The sequence below is a fragment of the Pomacea canaliculata genome, linkage group LG14, assembly GCF_003073045.1.
Source record: "Pomacea canaliculata isolate SZHN2017 linkage group LG14, ASM307304v1, whole genome shotgun sequence".
Lineage (NCBI taxonomy): Eukaryota > Metazoa > Mollusca > Gastropoda > Architaenioglossa > Ampullariidae > Pomacea > Pomacea canaliculata.
Window position 1 is genome coordinate 19,133,377 of NC_037603.1, and position 20,380 is coordinate 19,153,756.

General features: G+C 39.7%; 1 protein-coding gene and 1 pseudogene across 1 annotated transcript; one reads left to right on the forward strand and one right to left on the reverse strand.

Moving 5' to 3' along the window:
• Positions 1–3,542: 3,542 nt before the first annotated feature.
• LOC112555991 lies at positions 3,543–3,678 on the reverse strand (annotated as a pseudogene).
• An 8,727-nt stretch (positions 3,679–12,405) lies between these two features.
• On the forward strand, positions 12,406–17,668 carry LOC112554843. The gene is made up of 4 exons (XM_025222897.1): positions 12,406–12,496; positions 12,851–13,809; positions 17,221–17,414; positions 17,631–17,668. Exons 2-4 carry the CDS (start codon positions 12,989–12,991, stop codon positions 17,666–17,668), a joined length of 1,053 nt encoding a protein of 350 aa, XP_025078682.1. The 5' UTR covers positions 12,406–12,496; positions 12,851–12,988.
• The last annotated feature ends 2,712 nt before the right edge of the window (positions 17,669–20,380 follow it).

Genomic DNA, 20,380 nt, shown 5'->3' on the forward strand with positions numbered 1-20,380 from the left:
AATGTACAGCAAGGGAGAAAGGCTGCAGCCTTGTCTGACAGACTTGGCGTATTCTGAAAGAGTCGGAGACGTGTTGGTTTACGATGACACTGCTGTGTATGTCTGTGTATATGTGGATATTCCAATGTAAGAAGTGTGTGTTGAAGCCGAGCTTGGAGGGTTTGCAGAGGTATTGGTGTGAGACTCTGTCGAATGCTTTCTCCTGGTCTACTGATAAGATGAGATTTGAGTAGCCTCTATTGTTGCAGCGTATTCTATTATGTCTCTTATTAGGTGGCAGTTGTTTGTTATAGACCTACCCGGATTCCGCATGTTTGGTTGCTGGTGGATGACTTGGTGTGGGTGTGGTTTGATGCGATTGCAGAGTGTTTTGGTGAGTATTTTGTAATCTGTGTTGATGAGTGATATGGGTCTGTCAGTTTGTCATGTGTTGGGGGTTGTTGGGGTCTCTTTACAGATTATTGTGATGTAAGATTCTTTTTGCGTTTTGTCAGGTGACCAGCCTCGTATGTTGCGGTGTATACTTTGATTAGTATGGGTCCAAGGTGTTTTGAGGAAGGCTGAGTAGAATTCTTTTTGGTAAGGCCGTCGGAGCTGGCGTTTTATTTGGTTCATTGCCCTTGAGGGCATTTTCTATTCTGATAAAGTTATTGGTGTGCCTAAGTTTCTCTGTCGCCTCGCCGTCTAGTTGTGGGAGGTCTTGTAAGAAGTGTTTTTGGGTTTCGGGGTCTGTGGTCTCTGCTGTGTATAAGTTGTGAGTAGAAGCCTTGAAGGAGTTGAGTATATCGCTCGGGTTTGTTCGAAGCTGCCCGTCTTGGCCTATGATGTGGCTATAGTTTTGCGTTTACCTCGTTGGAGTTCTTTTTGGCAGAAGAAGTTACTTGGTGTTTTCTGGTGCAGATCCTAGCGGTGTTCTAGCCCGGATTTGGGCGCCTGTTGTTTTCTCCCCTTGTAGTTGTTGCATTCTGTTTTTGATGGTGTTCATTCCAGCTAAGTTTTTGTGTTGGTTCTAGTATTCGGTATTGTGCACTGAGGGCTCTAATTTCCTTGTTTCTGGCTTTTGCTTTGCGTTTGCTGTGTTGATTGTTTATGTCTTTGATTCTTTCTTTTTAGTCGGCCCACCAGTCTAGGAGGGAGGGGCCTTGTAGCTTGGTTAGTGAGGCGAAGTGTAGGAGCGGTGTTGATTTTACTGATATAGTCTGTGTCTTGCAGAGTGATGTATTGAATTTCCAGAAGCTCTTACCTTACGTTGGTTTGTGTCGTGTGTGAGAGTTCTATTGTACATAGTCGTGGTCAGAGAAAGGGCACACTATGTGTTCGGCCGTGAGTGCGTGTTGGGCTAGGCTGTGAGAGATGAAGATTTTGTCAAAGTCTACAGCCTACCTGGGGAGCTATGCCATGTAACGCTCGTCGTGTTGGGGTGCAGGAGTCTGTATGCGTCTACAAGTCTATGGTCCCTTACCGCTGCGATCAGTTCGGCGTGGCCGACCTTGCCTGTCTCTGGGTTGCCCCCTAATATTCGTCCTACATGCGGAGTTAGCGATGCAGCGTTGAAATCTCTAGCGAGAATTTGCGGGTGAGATGTGGCTAAAAAGTGTGTATAAATCTTTGACAGAAATTTTTACGCTCGCGCAGGTCGTTGGGGGCGTAAATGTTTCGGTGATTTGCATCGTGCATGCGTTTGATCGTTACTGTGCTGTTATGTACCTACCGAGGAAATCGGTCTGAAAAGTGGTTGTATATTTCCGCATTTAGTTTGATTGTTTATGTACAGGGACTGCCCCCTTACCTCTTGGGTGGTGAGACGACCATCTATTATTTTGCCGTCGAGTTTCTGGGCGATCTCGTTTCCTATCTGCAGGGAATCATGTGTGTTTCCTGACAGTAAGAGGATGTCTACGTTAGTGGTTCCGTATGTGTTGGTTGAAGTGCGTTGATTTTGTGGTCGTGTCGGAGTCCTCTGCAGTTGAGGCATTGATATGCGCCATGGTCGCCGTTCATGTTACGAGGTGGAGTGTGATGATGGCTGGTACAGTGTGGCGAAGTGCATGGTGTTCTACAGTGCTGGGCGTTTTGTGTTGTGTTGTGTGGGAGGTACTCACTGCGTGGTTGGGGTTGTCGCGCCAGTCCTATTAAAAGCAGGGCCGTTGTTGACGTCTAGACCAAGTAGAGTTATTGTCCACATAGGTGCGGTGGACAGTTATCCAACAGGAGGTAAAACAGGAACACACAGGTGCGAAAGTCTTCCTCTGAAATCTCCTCCACTGTTTGTAGCGTTGAAAGAGGGGCCACTTTTGAAACAGGTAACACATGTTATTGCCACATAGTGTCGTCATCGTCGATCAATTGTGGCGTCCTCGTCCGGGCGGTGGCGCGTCTCCTTGCTGCGTTTTGCTGGGTTCTGTGTCTGTCGTTACGTTGTCATGTAAGTCCTTTTAGGCACAGAGCCCCTCGGGGGTCGCGTTGATGGCGCTTCTTGGGGGTTTGTAAGTGGAGCCTTCCTGGCGGGGATTTGTCGTGGTAGGGGTGAGCGGTGAGGGTGGAGGTGGTTGGAGGGGGGGTGGGGGTGGTGGTGGGGGTGCTGGCTTTCTTGGCTGGCTGGGTCGGAGGTCTAGAGTAAATTCGTCTGGCTGGTTCGAAGGTTTTGAGCCCTCGAGGCAGGCTTAGCTTGACTTTGGCCGAGGACCGTGAGAGTCGCGTGGTGCTTGGCCCTTTGTCGTCTCGCCCGGGGGTGGTTTTGCTGTGGCCAGTGGGTCCGGTCGCTGGTCTGTATTGTTTTCTGACATCGGGACAGTCTCGCCTGGTGTGTCCCGGCCGTCCGCATACCAGACAGGCTGACGCTCTGCCTTTAACTGTCACTAGCATGTTGAGAGTATGTCTTGGTGCAGTGATTATGGTGGGGATTTTCCCCATGTTCTTTCTCTGCATCTCGACCTTCAGGTATCTTGTCCCCTTGTCGCTGCCGTCCTCCTCTCTCTCCGTCTGAATTTCTTTGACTCTCCCTATTTGCTCGAAGCCCCTAGTGAGGAAAGTGTTCTGGATATACGGTGGGACCCAGTGGATCCTTATCTCCACCACTGCGCAGTCCGCGTGTTCAACATGTGCCGTGACGCCTTGTGGAAGTGTCATGGGGCTGGCCTCAAGGACTGTCGGTACGAACTCTGGTCTTGAAAGAGTGACATTGACTAGGCGAGGGTTTTCACCCTTCCATATGCCGACTACCTCGGCCTTTGGTACGCCGGACGCTATCAAGACGGCGACGATGGCTTCCCTTCTAGTGAGGAGGGCGTGTCGGCCTGACAGATGCAGCTGGATCGTTGATCTTTTTAGGAGTTCATCGCAGTCTTCATCTTCGAGGGTGAAAGAAACTACTCCCACCTCCGAGAGAGGGATGAAGCCGCCTGGTGGTCTTGTTGCTGAGGTGGTGTCGTTGTCGCCGGTGACAATCTGCGAGTACAAGGAAGGCATGTCTGGAAGATATCAGTGCTGAGACAAAGAGCCCTGACTGGGACGCTGCTGTGTGGCTGACTCCTCTTGCTGTCGTGGAGTCGCCTCTCTACCACCTACTCAGGTGTATCCGGCCTTAAAAGGCCACGATATCGCATAAAATAAAAACTTACTGAAAATTCGAAGAACAGATACTACACTTTGATCTTAGCCAAAAGGCCGATAAGAAACTGCCCTGATCTGAAGCACACATCAGAATAAAAGCAAATGTTTTTGTCCTATTTGTTTCTGGGTTGCCATAATTTATTTTGAAGCATAAACATTGTTTGTTTATAGATTCTGTTTGTCAGTTTGTCTATCTTCGGAATGATATATCGGATGACGGGTATGTTAAATTTTTAAAGTTTAGAAAAACTAAAATGATAAAGGTAATTTAAGTCTTTCTTTAAGCAATCAACATAGGTGGCTGATCTTATCCCGCTCTCTTGTTTACGGAGTATATACATACACTTGATAAATTGTTGTAGTTTTTTTAGGTCTATTTAACTCGTGGTTTAAAAGAAAAACTTAATAAGTAAAATAGTTTAGGCATTTCTGAACACAATCATCTCCCTTACATGACGAAAGACGTACGTTTGAACGGGTCTCGCCGATATTCTACACTACCTGTCCTTTACGGTTGTACACGATCGTGAACATCATGCATCTGAAACGTCGAATAAGAACAGAAAGAACATCCCAGAGATATTCCTACTTCAGATGAAGAAGAATTTGACTACGAATGGTGTAAAAATGGTTTTACTTTTGCTCCCGAATTTCGGGCCACGCCTTGTTTGAAATGTGTCAAAAAACTTTTTCCAAACTTCACTTCATATACCTAATTTTGGTAGGATTATCATAAAAGTGAGTTCTCAAGCAAGATTAAGGTAGAACTGTTTCCCTTCTACACATTTTGATCTGTCATAATCAATTTAAATTGTTGTTCTATCTTGTTTAGTTATTTTTTAATATTTTTTTGGAAAAAGGGTAAATTCATGTGTACAGCGGGGTTTGACAGCCTTTAGCCTTGCGTAAAGAAAGAGTTAAGAGAATATACCAATGCAGACGACTTCGGAACAAGACTTCAGTCACCATGGGTATCTTGTAGTCGGATCGGTGTCAACAACTTTTTTCAGCTATCAGTAAAAAAGAGATGAAAGGAGAGGCTTTCTAGACACCACTCTTTCATTACTAAGCCAGTTCTAATTTACTGGCTCTACCTAATAAACTAAACTTATTTTTCTTCCCACAAAACAGTGTAAGCCTTTATTTTGCCCTTCTCTATTCATTTTTTTCTGTCATTTCTTTGTCTTTGAAACTTTACCTGCTCTGTCATTCAGTATGTCTAACAATTTAATTCACAGTATATACAAAGCTGGCAAACTTTTAGAAAAGGTTTATGATATTGAACATTGCTGTCGGTTCTATTTACTATGGTGTAAGAAATAAATTTAAACGATTTATTTAAAGAATCTTATAAAATGTTGTTGTGTACCTTAACAGTTGTTTACTTCAATATGTCAACAATGATGCAGATTCTACAGTTCTTGGTCCCTACACTTCAAAAGTGGATTGCACCCAATCATTTCTGCCTTTGCCTTACACCTACCCAAATACGGGAATAGAATAACTTCGATGTCCTGAGGACTGGGTTTTCTTCCGATCCTTCAAGGAAAACAGACAACACAGTGTGCAAGAGACGGTCAGAAAACACGTATTGTGGTCAGCTAAGGAGAGAGGATCTAGCGATGACTATGACGACAGCGACAAGGGCGACAGGTACGACGACAACAACCGAAACGACACGACACGACACGACACATTTTTTTAATGTCAATGGCTCATGCAGTCATTTTGACATGGGGTATATATACATAGTGATAACACAATGCATCATATTTTACAACAATCACATATACATCTCCATATATTAGTTCTTTATATTAGTTCTTTGGCCATCAGAGAGTGAGACTTTACGCATGCATACCCTCACACACACACTACTAATCTTACATGTTCTAACTCTATTGCAACAAACCTACTAATTAACTAATCTCTGTTCTACTTATTATTTCTTTATTAAGGAGTTCTTTTAGTCGCATCTTATTAGCTTCAGCTACAAATTTTGCTTAACATTTCAGTAATTTTTCGTTAGAAAGGGATAGGTATACCTCTATTGTTTGAACAGTATGTGATTTGAAGAGTTGGTTATTCATCCGAAGGATCTCATAATATGGACACCTAAACATGAAATGCTCTTCATCTTCTATGATAGTTGTTTTTCCACAAGCTGGGCAACCTAGATGTAATTCCAAAGGGGCTTCAAACCATCTTTTATTCGCATTAAGACCTAAGGTTCTTGTTCTAAGTCTAGCTAGGGCACTTCTGTTCCACCTATTGTTTATAATCGATAAAAATTTTTCTGGCTGTAAATTATCTTTAAATGATAGGAACCATTCACATTTTGTGCCTTTCTCCATGTTTGCGTGTCTGTTTTGCTTAAAGGAACATATTATGCGGTCTTTGAATTCTTTTTTACCAACCGAAACGACAGATACGGTGAAAGCCAACAGAACGACATACAACAGCAGCGACATCGGGTGCGGCGCCGGTGCACATTACACCACAATGGAGGACGGCCCTTGCTACCCGGTGGGGCACCCAAACACATTCTGTCAGGTAATGCACAGATGCCGAGATCTTCTGACACAGAGCAAAGGTTACACGACACCTTCTACTACATTTACAGGTAGAGACATTGAGATCGAATCTTCATATGACTGACAATTTTATCACGACCTTTGACTCATGGCATTGTATCCAGGCATTCAAATAAGACTAAAATACTACGAAAGAGTTCACGGAAGCTCCGTTGCTTTTAAATTTTAGTTTTTTAATTTGTGTGAAAGAAAATTACTTGTTGAAAGTGTCATGTTTCAGGTCTACAAAGGTCTTTTCACACAGAGTGGAGTGAGTGCATCGATCAGACTTCTGAGGGCGTGTTAATATCATTTTAGACAATACACTGGAAGTAGTTGATTTCATGTGTACACCTTGATGAGAAGTAAACCAGAATTAAGTGTGAAAGTACTTCAACAAATTGTCAATGGGTTTAATCAGACATCTCTAGGACACCACAAAGTCTGCCATGAGGAGGGAGGCATAGGTCCCATTTGCTATCAACATTTAAGAATGAATCAAGAACTGTAGATGATACACAAGAAGACCTATATGTACTGATGTAATGCTTAAAACAGAAATGTCAATTAACTTTGACAGAAGAAAAAACATTCCTTACAAGTTAGTTTTTGTGCAGCCTGAGACCATCTGTGATCAGGAACTGCATCACAAATAATTGATCATGCTGCATGCAGCTGGAATCATGAGAATGTTGTGAAATTTAAGTTAAACTTTCAAGATGCTTCTTGTTTAAATAAAACTGAGCTCAAACATTGTAAAAATGATCAGGCTACACAGTCTCAGCATTCAACTGTAAGCTTGAGAATGTTGTTATGAATGTTGTTGAGTACAACTCCCAAGAGTCTGCTTCTTCAGTTAAAAGTGAGCAACATTGTCTTCACCCAGTAAAGACAGAATGGCCATGAGGGAACATTGCTTTGCCACATAATAAAGACTGACACAGAAGCATACAGTGAACACAAAAAAGCTTGGAACTTACAGGCAGACAGAAAAATGAAATTCCTAGAATGCAAAAATGAATATATTTCATCATCACCCAAATATCAAGATATCAGACCATCATTAGTGATATTAAATCCAATTAATAATGTAGTCTTTGTAGGGTTTGTATTATTTTCAGTTTCTAGTGACTCGGTTAGTAATGCGGCAAAACGTTCTTTGGGAGACGCCTGCACACGCACACACAGACTACTCACATACACAGACCACCCACACACACACAGACCACACACACAGACGACACACTCACACATACCACGCACACACACACAGACTATGCACACACACACAGACCACACACACACAGATCACATACACATATTCTGAAAGGCACCTGTTGCATAAAAACGAAGATCAAGACACACTTGCAATGTATAGTTGTGACACTCCGCCCCCGATTTGTAATTACTAAGTCTCCTTGTATGTCATCGACGATCGTCAGGATGTCATTACATCGAAATCTTAAGGCCAAGCACCTGGGTTAAAATTGTCGAAAATTTTAAGATTTAGCCATTTTGAGATTACTTCAAGTTGTGAAAGTTCAAAGTCTGTTCTATTCACTCACCGAGTGATTTTTCATAGAACAATCTAGAAATATGTCTATTTCGTCAATAAAAACATCTACTTCTATCCTATTTACTTTTCCCGAGCGCAGAATTAGCGAGAATAGAGAATGTTTGGGACATAGCAACACACTCGCCCACGTGCGAAACATCGTCACATCGCATACCGAATGAAAGGTCACTGCGTGTACTTTCAAACAAAGGCTGTGTCAAAACCCATAGAAGGCCCCACGCTATGATACGAGGTCTTTTGTAGACCACACAAAGAGTCGGAAACTTCCTTATATGGACGCATGTGTAACATACTTAGCATATAGCCAATCAGAATTCACTAACGCCGACCTTCACGTGGTCATAGGTCACACGAACACACTTCGGCAGTGCTCGGGTATCCCACAAGGCAACTGTCATGGCCTCCGGATGTAAACAATGTCGACACTAATTCAAAGCTTTTTCTGGGATATTTTCGTTCTAAGACATTAACGCTTTATATTAAATGTTCATTGTGCCTGTCAGACGCTCATTTCTTCTCACAATACCACGTGCGAAAGAATAAAAACCACGTGGACATTCTTAGACCGTTGTAGCAGCTAAAAAAAGTAACTTAGTGAACCGAATTCGGCTGTCGAAATCAGCATCAGTCATGTGGTAAGCGAGCTGAAAATAAAGCGAAGTTTTCATTTCTGCTGCAAATCTCGGTAGTAATCAGGACTAGATGCGAACATTTACACATTTGAGTGAACGTGCAATGCTAGTTATTTATGTACTTTGTCAGGAATGTAAGGAAACAGAGCTTACATCATTTGCATAGAAAACAAAGGTTGGGTGGGGGTTGGATTGTCTTACTCCAACCAAATGTAACAAACAGAATTTGTGAAGACATTTATGTATAGCACTCCTAACAATCAGAAAGAAAACTGCTATCTAGTCAAGTTTGTAGCCATTCAGTGTCTAGAGAGCACATCATTGTCAGCCCCCTAAAAGGCCAGACAGCTGGTGCTTTTCCCATAAATTTTTGACAGAAAAAAAGAACCACCTGGCCACAAAAATCAAACATCTTTAATCCATGTGACTACAGATGTATAATTCATAAAATAATCCTAGCATACAGAGGAACAGAACATGAGCAGCTGCCCAAATTCTGGTGCACAATGATGTACCTCTAGATTTCATGAATAGGTTATTCTTATTCCTATTCGCCCCCAGTGGAGCATAAGGACGCAAGAATTGGTTATACTCCACTATAAGCTTTTGAAATAATTTCTTTAATGAAAGAATTATATGTTGATGTTCATCCCATCACCTGCAACTGAAGGCTAAGAAAGATGAGAGTGTTTCCTACTAACCCTGCTACTTCAGTAGATGCTCACAAAAATTTAAAGCAATATGCGAGACAGCATCACTAAATGTTAGATAGCAAAGGACTATAAATGGCATAAAACCATGAAGCTAGTGGACACTGAGCTTCTATATAACTATCTAAACCTATAACTGTGTTGCTCAATGTTTGCAAACACCATTGTTTTTATTACTGTGTATTTCTCTGAAGCCTGGTCAGCAGTTGGGTACACAACACAACCATGTTGACTTTACTAAAAGTGAATAAAATAATTAATTTTATTAGTAATGTTAAAGTTATGTGTAGTAACACATTGAAAGATGGTTATAGTTTTTATTCAACAGGTAAATTACATGAAAGGCTTAGATAAAACAAAGTTACTAAGCTTGAACTTTCTGTTCTCGCTTTTTCCGTTCCTTGTTTATGTTACAGTTTGTTTACTTATAAACCCTATAACTTTATATTAACATGTGCTACAGGCTTAAAATTTGGTTGAAGGTTTCTTTATACATATCTAAACATATCCATGAGAGCTTTTAAAAAAACTAATTATTGGTTTAATAGTTACTAAGCTTTTAGTTTGTTTTCCCTTGCCTTTTCAGTTTCTTGTTTTAGTAAGCTTGGTTAGTTCAAAAGCTTGTAAATTAATATTGACATGTGATATAGTCATGAAATTCGGTTGAGAGTTTCTTTATATACATGTCAACATTTAAATGAGGGCACTTTTAAAAAATATTTAGTAGTTTAGTAGTTACTAAACTTTCAGTTTTTCTTTCCTCGTTTTCTCAGTTTCTTGTTTTGGGTACAGACTGTTTACTTCAAAAGGACAAAACTTTTTATCGACAAGAGATATAGTCGTGCAATTTGGTTGAGTAATTCTTCATACATATATAAACATTTCTATGAACGATTTTTAAAGAAATATTTAGTAGTTTGGTAGTTATACTGTTTTTAATCAAAATTTCTTGAAATTTAACACAGTGTTTTACAAAAAAAATTCATAAAAAAAAACCTAAGCCGATTTTGCAAAATCTCTTTCAGGGCATAGCATTGGAAAACTTGAGTTCCGCTTACAGGGTCGGGGTCCAGGGGCCGACGTACCCCTGGTGGGGTGTAGGGGCAAAACCCCTACTGGGGGGTCAGCTGAAAGATTTTCAGTTTTTGAAGCATTAATTTCACCCTTTTCCTGCAACGTTTTGCAAATATTTTCATTCACAATAACATTAACAAGACACACACACACATGTATACCAAACATAAATCCATTGGGACCAATGAAACACACACACACACAAATTATACTTATATAATTATTTACTTGGCTGTCAATAAAACTAGCAGGAATTGTCACAATATCAGCTTGCGTTGGTTTTTTTTTCTATGCACTGTCAAAACTAAAGAATGAAGACAGCTTTGTTTGCTTCTTTGGTTTGTCTGCGACAACTGTCACAATGTTCAACTACTTGGTCAGCGTTTTGAATATCCTCCCCAGCACCCTTCTGGCTGCTGACAACATTCACTCCTTGGTTAGCATCTTCATTATCCTTGACACTTTACTAGGCTGTCAATAAAACTAGCAGGAATTGTCACAATATCAGTTTGCATTGTTTTCTTTTCTATGCACAGTCAAATCTAAAGAATGAAGACAGCTTTGCTTGCTTCTTTGGTTTGTCTGCGACAACTGCCACATCAACTAATTGGTCAGATATATCCTCCCCAGCATCCTCCTGGCTGTTGACAACATTACCCTTGACAGCATCTGCTTTCTGGCCGTTGACAACCCTTTCTTGGTCAGGATTGTCATTCTGGCTGTTTGTTTTCTGCTTCTTGCTAGATTTTCTTTCGAGCACTGCTTCATCCAGTATTTTCCTTTTTTCTTTTGCTTTAGACGGCAGTTTCTGATCAGGTTCCAAGCCCATTTCATGGCAAAGTTTGTTCCTGGTTTCCTGGTTTGTGGCTTTTCTTTCTTCATTGTCAATCCAAGCATTCCTCATGTTCTCAACTAGCTGCTTGCTCACAGGTTCTTTGATGGGGTCTGCCTTAGCAAAGTACTCCACTGCTGTTTTCTTGGCTGTAGCCAGTCTTGACTTCACAGTCTGCATGGCCATGTATGTGTCAACATCCATGTTGGTCTTTTCCTTGGACAGGATCTTTCCCATCTCGCTGAAGGTGGATTCCACAATTGGGCCATGGAAGCAACTGAGCAAGGCTTTTGCTGCTGCACACAGGAGAGGAAACCTGTCAAGCCATTCCCAATTCCACGAATAACGGGAACCCTTATCGCTGAATAGCTCACCGCGCCGTACGATGTCAGATCTTGCCATCGTCGAACGTACCACAAGCTTTTTTCTTTGTACTCGCAAATGCCGCGCAGCGTAAGAACTGACTAAAGCCAACACGTGTGGCGCGCAAAGGAAGTAACACAAAATGCAAGAATCGGAGACCGTTTGGGAACCGGAGACCGTTTGAGTACAAAATGTGCTACTGACGAGGCGAGCGCGATCGGCGTACGCTACTTCGAAATCGGCGTAAGTCAGAAGTCAAGTCGGCGTAAATGCGCCGAACGGCGTACAATGCTATGCCCTGTCTTTTCATAGAAATGTAGATCTGTCTTTTAAGTAACTATTTCAATAAAAAGTTCGAGTCTACTCACAAAATTGACGAAGTTTTGTATTTTTCAAAATGTTTGTTTGGGCGCCATTTTGGTTTGTTTCCATGGCAACCGATGGTGTGACAAGTGCAGTAAAACTATTTTTTGAACCTTCAGTCAAGGGCTAAATAGCTGATACAAAAAAATCCGCGCTATCGCGTGAAACGTAAAAGTTTTTTTTTTGGCAGGTGCCTAGCCTTAATCGTTAATAGAGGGCTAAATCATCCCATGAATCGATGGGATTAGTTTGATCACGAAATATTCTGTTTCTGCAAAGATTTCTCTCCACTTCATACAACATTATTTTAGCAAAAACAAAGTCCCCCACAATATTTTCATTTCTGGTGCACGGAAAATCGTCGTGGTCGATGGGAAAAAAGTGTTTTGGCAGTTCGTATGGGTCACCACTATCGATCGCATTTATTTTTGCTCCGTACACGACACTGTTTGTTGTGGTACAGACGAAGTTTTTTTCTTGCCAATACTGTCGAGTTATTAGCGCGAATGCCGAGAGCTCTCAATACTTCCGACAATGGCAGGGAGACTTTTTTGTCCTCCACCTGAGTCACGGCCATTAAATTGTGTACCACGTGATACGCATCGTCGGGGACCGCTAAGCAAATTTCAACAAATGGGCGGTAACTCTCGTAAAAAGAAAATACGGAGTTGTTGTTCTTAGAGATTTAAACATTTCAAACTTCTATCGACATGGTTTCATGGTGTGACTACACTTCTACATCCACAAGTTCCACCTACACGGTATGCCTCATTCCTCTAATTCTGAGCACGGACAGAAATGATTTATTTATTATACTTTCTTGTTTCTGTTCTGAAAGGTTAAATGCCTTGATTTTCAGCAGTTTGTCCGACCCACTAAAGACGGCGACGGTTTTATTCAATATAGCCCGTACCACATAATCTTAGATTTAAAAAAAGCGTAAAATTCAGAATTTCCTACTGAGTATGAACCTACGTGTTTAAAGAAAGCCGCAGCAGTAAAAGCTTTTTTGTTTCATTCTAACAGAGAGAGCGGCTATGTGAAATCTCCCTTACTTTTAAATGTTTGCTTATAATTTCCATGACAACTGAATCATTACAATTGTCATGTTTCAGGTCTGATAAGATTACAACAGACTCGGGAGGTCTTCTGTTGTCACTAGAAAGAACAGAGTTGATGACGCTGAGATCTTGAGCTTCATGGAAAGTTAGTCTACAGTAAGTGTAAAAGTACTTTTACCCAAAAGACAAAAAATGCAATCAGTAATTTTTGGAGAGCACAAAGAGATGTTTGCCATGAAGAGCGAGATGCAGGTCCCATGTACACTCATAAAGACTGAAACGAAATATATGGCTGAGGCACAAGAAGACTTAAGCAAGAATGTAATACCTAAAGCAGAAAGTTCATTTTGCTCTGATTATAAGGAGACAAAATGTTTACAGAATGATTTCATGCAGCATGACAGTATCTTTGGCCAAGAACTCCATAATATAAAAATTGATCAAGCTGCACACACAAACTGGAGATGTGAGAATGTTCCGAAAGTGGAGATGAATTCTCAAGATTCCACTTCTTTCATTAAAATTGAACAGCCGCATAGTCACATTGTGAAGATAGAATGGCCCCATATGACTGAGCATAATCATATAGTAAAGACTGAGAGATCATGGCCTAGCCAGGATGCAATTTCTCAACTTGATAGTGATAATGAATTTTATTGGATGTGCCAAGGTGATACTTATGAAGTGAAGACACAGTATGCAAAAGGCCCAGTCACTTCTGAGGTCAAGCATGAAGCTCACTCTGGTCAAGGCGTTGGTTGTGCAGTAAAGTCAGAGCAGACAAAATCACACACTCAGTCCACAATCATGGAGCACTTGAAGGCACAGAGTGTACCACAGGAGGTGGAGTGGAATTGCAGGAAAAATGAAGATATTTTAGCATGTATATCATCACCTGAACTTCAAGATGTGGATGCTGCTGGATGTAAAAATACACAGGTGACGGATATTGTGACTAAAAGTCCTCAGCATGAGAGAAATGTAAATGTGACAGAAGCAAACTTTAGTACTGAGTCAGAAAAACAGCACTGTAATAGTGATATTGAATCTGATAAGTGCAAAGTGTGTATGTCTTCATTCCATTTTCCATCCTTGCACAAAAAAGACATGGCGGACCACACTGGTAAACCTCACCAGTGCAGTATATGTAAAGGTGCCTTCAAAACACTATCTAATTTGAAAAGTCATATGCTGGTTCACAGTGATCAGAGGCCTCAAAAGTGCAGTGTGTGTAAAGCTACATTTAAAAGATTAATTGAGTTGAAAAGTCATATGCTAGTTCACAGTGATCAGAAGCCTCAAAAGTGCAGTGTGTGTAAAGCTGCATTTAAAAGATTATCATGTTTGAAACAACATATGCAGGTTCACAGTGATCAGAAGCCTCAAAAGTGCAGTGTGTGTAAAGCTACATTTAAAAGATTATTTGAGTTGAAAAGTCATATGCTAGTTCACAGTGATGAGAAGCCTCACCAGTGCAGTCTATGTAAAGCTGCATTTAAAAGATTATCAGAATTGAAAGAACATATGCAGGTTCACAGGGGTCGGAAGCCTCACCAGTGCAGTGTGTGTAAAGCTGCATTTAAAAGATCATACACTTTGAAACAACATATGCAGGTTCACAGGGATGAAAAGCCTCACCTGTGCAGTGTGTGTAAAGCTACATTTTAAAGATTATCAGAATTGAAAAGTCATATGCTGGTTCACAGTGATGAGAAGCCTCAAAAGTGCAGTGTGTGTAAAGCTGCATTTAAAAGATTATCAGAATTGAGAGATCATATGCTGGTTCACAGTGATGAGAAGCCTCAAAAGTGCAGTGTGTGTAAAGCTGCATTTAAAAGATTATCAGGATTGAAAAATCATATGCTGGTTCACAGTGATGAGAAGCCTCAAAAGTGCAGTGTGTGTAAAGCTGCATTTAAAAGATCATACACTTTGAAACGACATATGCATGTTCACAGGAATGAGAAGCTCACCAGTGCAGGGTGTGTAAAGCTGTAGTTGAAACATTATCCTATTTGAAACAACATAGGCAAATCCACAGAAACAAGAAACCTTACCAGTGGAGCATATGTAAAGCTGCCTTAAAAAATCAGATGCTTTGAAACAGCATATGCAGGTTCACAGTGATAAGCCTCACAAGTGCAGTGTGTATAACATTGCCTTCAAAAGTTTATTTCATTTGAAACAGCTTATGCAGATTCATGGAAATAACAAATCTTACCATTGAAGTGTGTGTTAATCTGCTTTTATCTTCTTCAATTGGTTTGAAAAGACACAATCTCATTCATAATTATGTTGAATCTGAACCGTACAGTGTATGTACAGCTTTTTTTTTAAGACTTTTTTCTACTTTCAAAAGACACAAGGTGAGTCCCAATGATTCTAAACCTCACCAGTTTGTGATGTGTCTAAAGTTGCCTTAAGGTCCTCACCTGCTTAGAAAATGCACATGCTAATCTACAATGATGTGTCAAGTGCATTGTGTGTAAAGTTGCTTTTATGTATTCATCTACTTTACAAACACAGATGATGACCTATGGTGCTCTTTGCTGTTACCCGTGCATGCTAGGTAAAGCTGCTTTGAAGTTCTTATCAAGTCATCATCCTTGAAAAATTTGGAAAGCTGATTTTAGATGATGTATTTTGAAAACAAGAAGGCTGATCCATAGAGGTGTTAAACCTTCCTAGTGCCATATTTGTAATGCTGGGATTAGGTCATTCAATTTGAAACAACACATGCTCATTTGTTGCTGTGTTACACCTCACCAGTGCCGTTTGTGTAAAGCTGTTTCATGTCATTTCTTTGGTTTAAAATATGACATTGTGATTCACTGTGATCATAAGCCTCCTCAGTTCACTTCGAGAGACCATTTGAGAGCAGAGTATTTGAAAATGCATATAATTAGCAGCAGAGATGAGAGATGTTAAACCTTACCTCTGCAGTGTGTGTAAAGCTGCTTTAAAGGACTTGTCCTTCATCAGATACAGGTATCACCTGGCTGTAAGAAATTTATCAATGATTAAAATTTGCAGCTGTTTAAAGTATGTTATCATATTGACACATACAGGTATATTCAACATTTTTGTATTATTTAATCACAGCTAATGTGCTAAAATTAAGGGATGGGAGCTGGGGTTGTGTGTGTGTGGGGGGAGAAGAAAATAGTAATTGATGGAAAGGAAGTCAGACAGTTGAAGGGAGCAAATAATAATTTATGTTGTAGACATTGAGGCACTCATCTTGGTTTTCCTATTGTTGACTTTTCTTTGTATTTATTTTCTTGTGGATTGTTTTGTCTTTATTTCTTTTTCAAATTATTTGTTTTGCTGCAAAATGAAGTTCTTCCTATAGAATTTGTTGAAACAGAAAGTATTACTTTTTATTTAAAGTATCTAATACAGTGGGTTTTAGATATAGTGATTTACATTTATTGCATGGACACTGTTTTACTGATTTTGTTAAAATTTTAATGTGTGCAGAGCACTGCGATTGACATAGACCTAATAAAGGCAAAATGTTTGGATAGAAGGTTTTTTAGCTTCCTGATTCTTTTAGCTCATTGTAATTGATAACATAATAACTGCAATCTGTTTTTTTAATGAGTTTTACTACATTGTGGGTCTCTTGATATACATATGAAAATCTTGTTCCTACTGGAGAATAAATTACTCCAAATGACTGAATAATTTACATCTGCACGTAAGAATTTCTTATTCTGAATTATTTGAGAAAATTTATGTTTGCTGTGTTCAAAGAATGAAACAATTTTCAGCAGATACATTGTTTTGTTTTGTTTGTTTGACTTTTATGATAAAAATGTGACATTCTCACTCCTAGTTTATTAGAACATGAATTTGCAGGTTTTCTTTTTGAGATATTTTGCAACGAATATATTGGGCTGGTGTTCATTAAAGAAAATATCACATGCAATGTGAATGATTTTTATTTTTTTATTTTAGAAGTGGTAATTAATAAAAACAGTTCATGAAAATTACTTATTGAACTTCAAGGAGTTGTCATTAAGCAATAGCAGAGAAGAAGAGAGAATGAATGAAAGAAGGAAATAAAAAGTACAAATGTCACATCTTCTTCCTGCTGTGTCTTTTTTTAGACATAACTGTAAGCACTGTTAAAAAAAATTAACCATTATTATTGTCTCTCTATTATCAAGTATTAAGTTAATGATCTTCATGATCAGACACAAAATTTATATTATAAAACTTCTCATTCAAAAATATCTATATTGGACTTACAGAGAGAAATGTTGTCAGCCCATTAAAAATGATAATTGCTTCAAGACATATACTGAGTCTTCTGATACACAATGAAAATTCTGAGCCTTTGGTCTACTATCCAGAGCTTCCTCTCCAATGAATATTAATCTGTTCAAACCTGAAAAAAAGTAAAAATTGCATTGTTGCAGACTAGATTCTTCAAAAACTCCATGGCTAGAAAACGAAAGGCGTGGGGAAGATGTGCAGATTGGTTGTGATGTAGAGACATTGAAAAAAACTACTTTTCCGAAGCTACATTGGGTTATTGGCATAGCAATAGTACTTCTGATGGTGGCTGCAATTGTAGGTGTAATCGTGTACATCGAACTGCAGAAAGCTTCAGGTCAGAGCAATCTCTTATTTGTCTTAACTATCGAGAAATGGGGCCATCTCGTTTTGTTACACACCGTCACCAGTATTTACTACAACCATTTAACTTCTTTAAGCCCCATTTGCATGTTTCTTTCTTGCATTCATGTCTGTTGGTAGATCTCTGTAAAGTTTAATATATCTCTCTGTATATGCTGATATATCATGGTCTGTGTATATCTGCATGTAGCCCTTGTAGATGGTGTCCAGTTTGAGTTTGATCTCTGAGGTGATTTGGTGTTGATGGCCCTCTTTGCTATATTTGGTGAGATCAGTGTCTATTTGCGGTTGTGGAAGTGTCCAAGGTGGAGTGTGCATGTCTGTGAGTGGGTAGGGTGCTGTAATGTTTGTTTCTGCACCTTTTGTGTTTTCTAACTGTTTGATGTGATGTTGTATAGTGGGTTGTGGGGTGGGGCGTCCTGTTCTGTGTCTGTGGGGTTGTGAGTGGATCTGCCAGACTGGGTGGTCTGGAGGGAGACCCTGCGTCTTGTAGTAGTTGGCTGTTCTCTCCTTGATAATCAGTTCTATTGGTTTTTGTCCTGTCTCTGCCAGTACTGACAGGTTTGGTGTGTATGAAGGTACACCCAGCACTACAAGTCTAATATATCCTCCCAAGTAGTCCAATGTGCTGTCAACATTTAAGAGTGAATCAAGAACTGTAGATGATACACAAGAACACCTAAATACTGATGTAATTCTTAAAACAGAAATATCAATTAGCTTTTTCAGAAGAAAATAAATTCCTTACAAGTTAGTTTTTGTGCAGCCTGAGACCATCTGTGATCAGGAACTGCATCACAAATAATTGATCAGGCTGCAAGCAGCTGGAATCGTGAGAATGTTGTGAAATTGGTGTTAAAATTTCAAGATGCTTCTTAATTAATTAAAACTGTAAGCTTGAGAATGTTGTTATAAATGTTGCTGAGTACAACTCTCAAGAGTCTGCTTCTTCAGTTAAAACTGAGAAACATTGTCTTCACCCAGTAAAGACAGAAGGGCTATGCAGGAACAAGCTTTCCCACTATATAAAGACTGACACAGAAGCATACAGTGAACACAAGAAAGCTTGGAACTTACAGGCAGACAGAAAAATAAAATTGCTAGAGTGCAAAAACGAATATTTTTCACCATCATCATCATCATCCAAATATCAATATATCAGAACATCATTAGTGATATTAAATCCAATTAATAATGTAGTCTGCGTAGGGTTTTATGATTTTCTGTTTCTCGTGACTCGGTTAGTAAAGCGGCCAACCGTTCTTTGTGAGAGGCCTACACACACACACACAGACCACACACACACACATTCTGAAATCACCCGTTGCATAAAAACAAAGAGCAAGACACTTGCAATTATAATCTAGGTGTGACATTGCATCCCCGATTTGTAATAACTAAGTCTCCTTGTATGCCATCGACGATCGCCAGGATGTCATTACATCGAAATCTTAATCGATAATATAGGGCTAAATCATCCCATGAATCGATGGGATTAGTTTGATCACGAAATATTCTGTTTCTGCGAATATTTCTCTCCACTTCATACAGCATCAAGTATTTTTGGCAAAAACAAGGTCCTCCACAATATCTTCATTTCTGCTGCACGGAAAATCGTCGTGGTCGATGGAAAAAAAAAATGTGCTTTGGCAGTTCGTATGGGTCACCACTGTCGATCGCATTTATTTTTGCTTCGTATACGACACTGATTGTTGTGGTACAGACGAAGTTATTTTCTTGCACATACTGTCGAGTTATTAGCGCGAATAACGGCCATTAAATTGTGTACCACGTGATACGCATCGTCGTGGACCTCTATTCAAATTTCAACACATGGGCGGTAACTCTTGTGAAAAGAAAATACGGAGTTTTTGTTCTGAGTAATTTAAACTTATTTCAAACTTCTAGCGATATGGTTTCATGGTGTGACTACACTTCTACGTCCACAAGTTCCACCTACACGGTATGCCTCATTTCTCTTCTGAGCACGGACAGAAATGATTTATTTATTTTACTTTCTTGTTTCTGTTCTGAGAGGTTAAATGCCTTGATTTTCAGCAGCCGACCCACTATGAATGGCGAGGGTTTTATTCAATATAGCCAGTACCACATGTTCTTTGATCAAAATAGCGTAAAATTCAGGAATTCTACAGAATTTCCTACTGAGTTACTAAAAAAACCGCAGCATTAAAAGCATTTTTCTTTAATTCATTCTAACAGAGAGAGCGGCTAAGTGAAATCTCCCTTGCTTTTAAATGTTTGCTTCTAATTTCCATGACAGCTGAATCAATACAATTGTCATGTTTCAGATGTCTGATAAGATTACAACAGACTTCAGGAGGTCTTCTATTGTCACTAGAAACATTAGAGTTTATAAAGCTGAGGTCTTGAGCTTCATGGAAAGTTTGTCTACAGTAAGTTTAAAAGAACTTTTACCCAAAAGACAATAAATATAATCAGTAATTTTTGGAGAACACAAAAATATGTTTGCCATGAAGAGCGAGATGCAGGTCCCATGTACACTCATAAAGACTGAGACAAAATATATGGGTGAGGCACAAGAAGACTTAAGCAATAATGTAATAGCTAAAGCAGAAAGTTCATATTTGCTCTGATTATAAGGAGACAAAATGTTTACAGAATGATTTCATGCAGCATGACAGTATCTTTGGCCAGGAACTCCATAATATAAAAATTGATCAAGCTGCACACACAAACTGGAGATGTGAGAATGTTCCAAAAGTGGAGATGAATTCTCAAGATTCCACTTCTTTCATTAAAATTGAACAGCAGCATAGTCACATTGTGAAGATAGAATGGCCACATATGACTGAGCATAATCATATAGTAAAGACTGAGAGATCATGGCCTAGCCAGGATGCAATTTCTCAACTTGATAGTGATAATGAATTTTATTGGATGTGCCAAGGCGATACTTAT

Coding starts and splice junctions, on each gene's coding strand:
- LOC112554843 (XM_025222897.1), top strand. CDS start 12,989: ATGCAATCAGTAATTTTTGGAGAGCACAAAGAGATGTTTGCCATGAAG. Junction 13,810..17,220: donor GAAGCAAACTTTAGTACTGA/GTCAGAAAAACA, acceptor GCATTGTTGCAG/ACTAGATTCTTCAAAAACTC. Junction 17,415..17,630: donor CGAACTGCAGAAAGCTTCAG/GTCAGAGCAATC, acceptor ATCTGCATGTAG/CCCTTGTAGATGGTGTCCAG.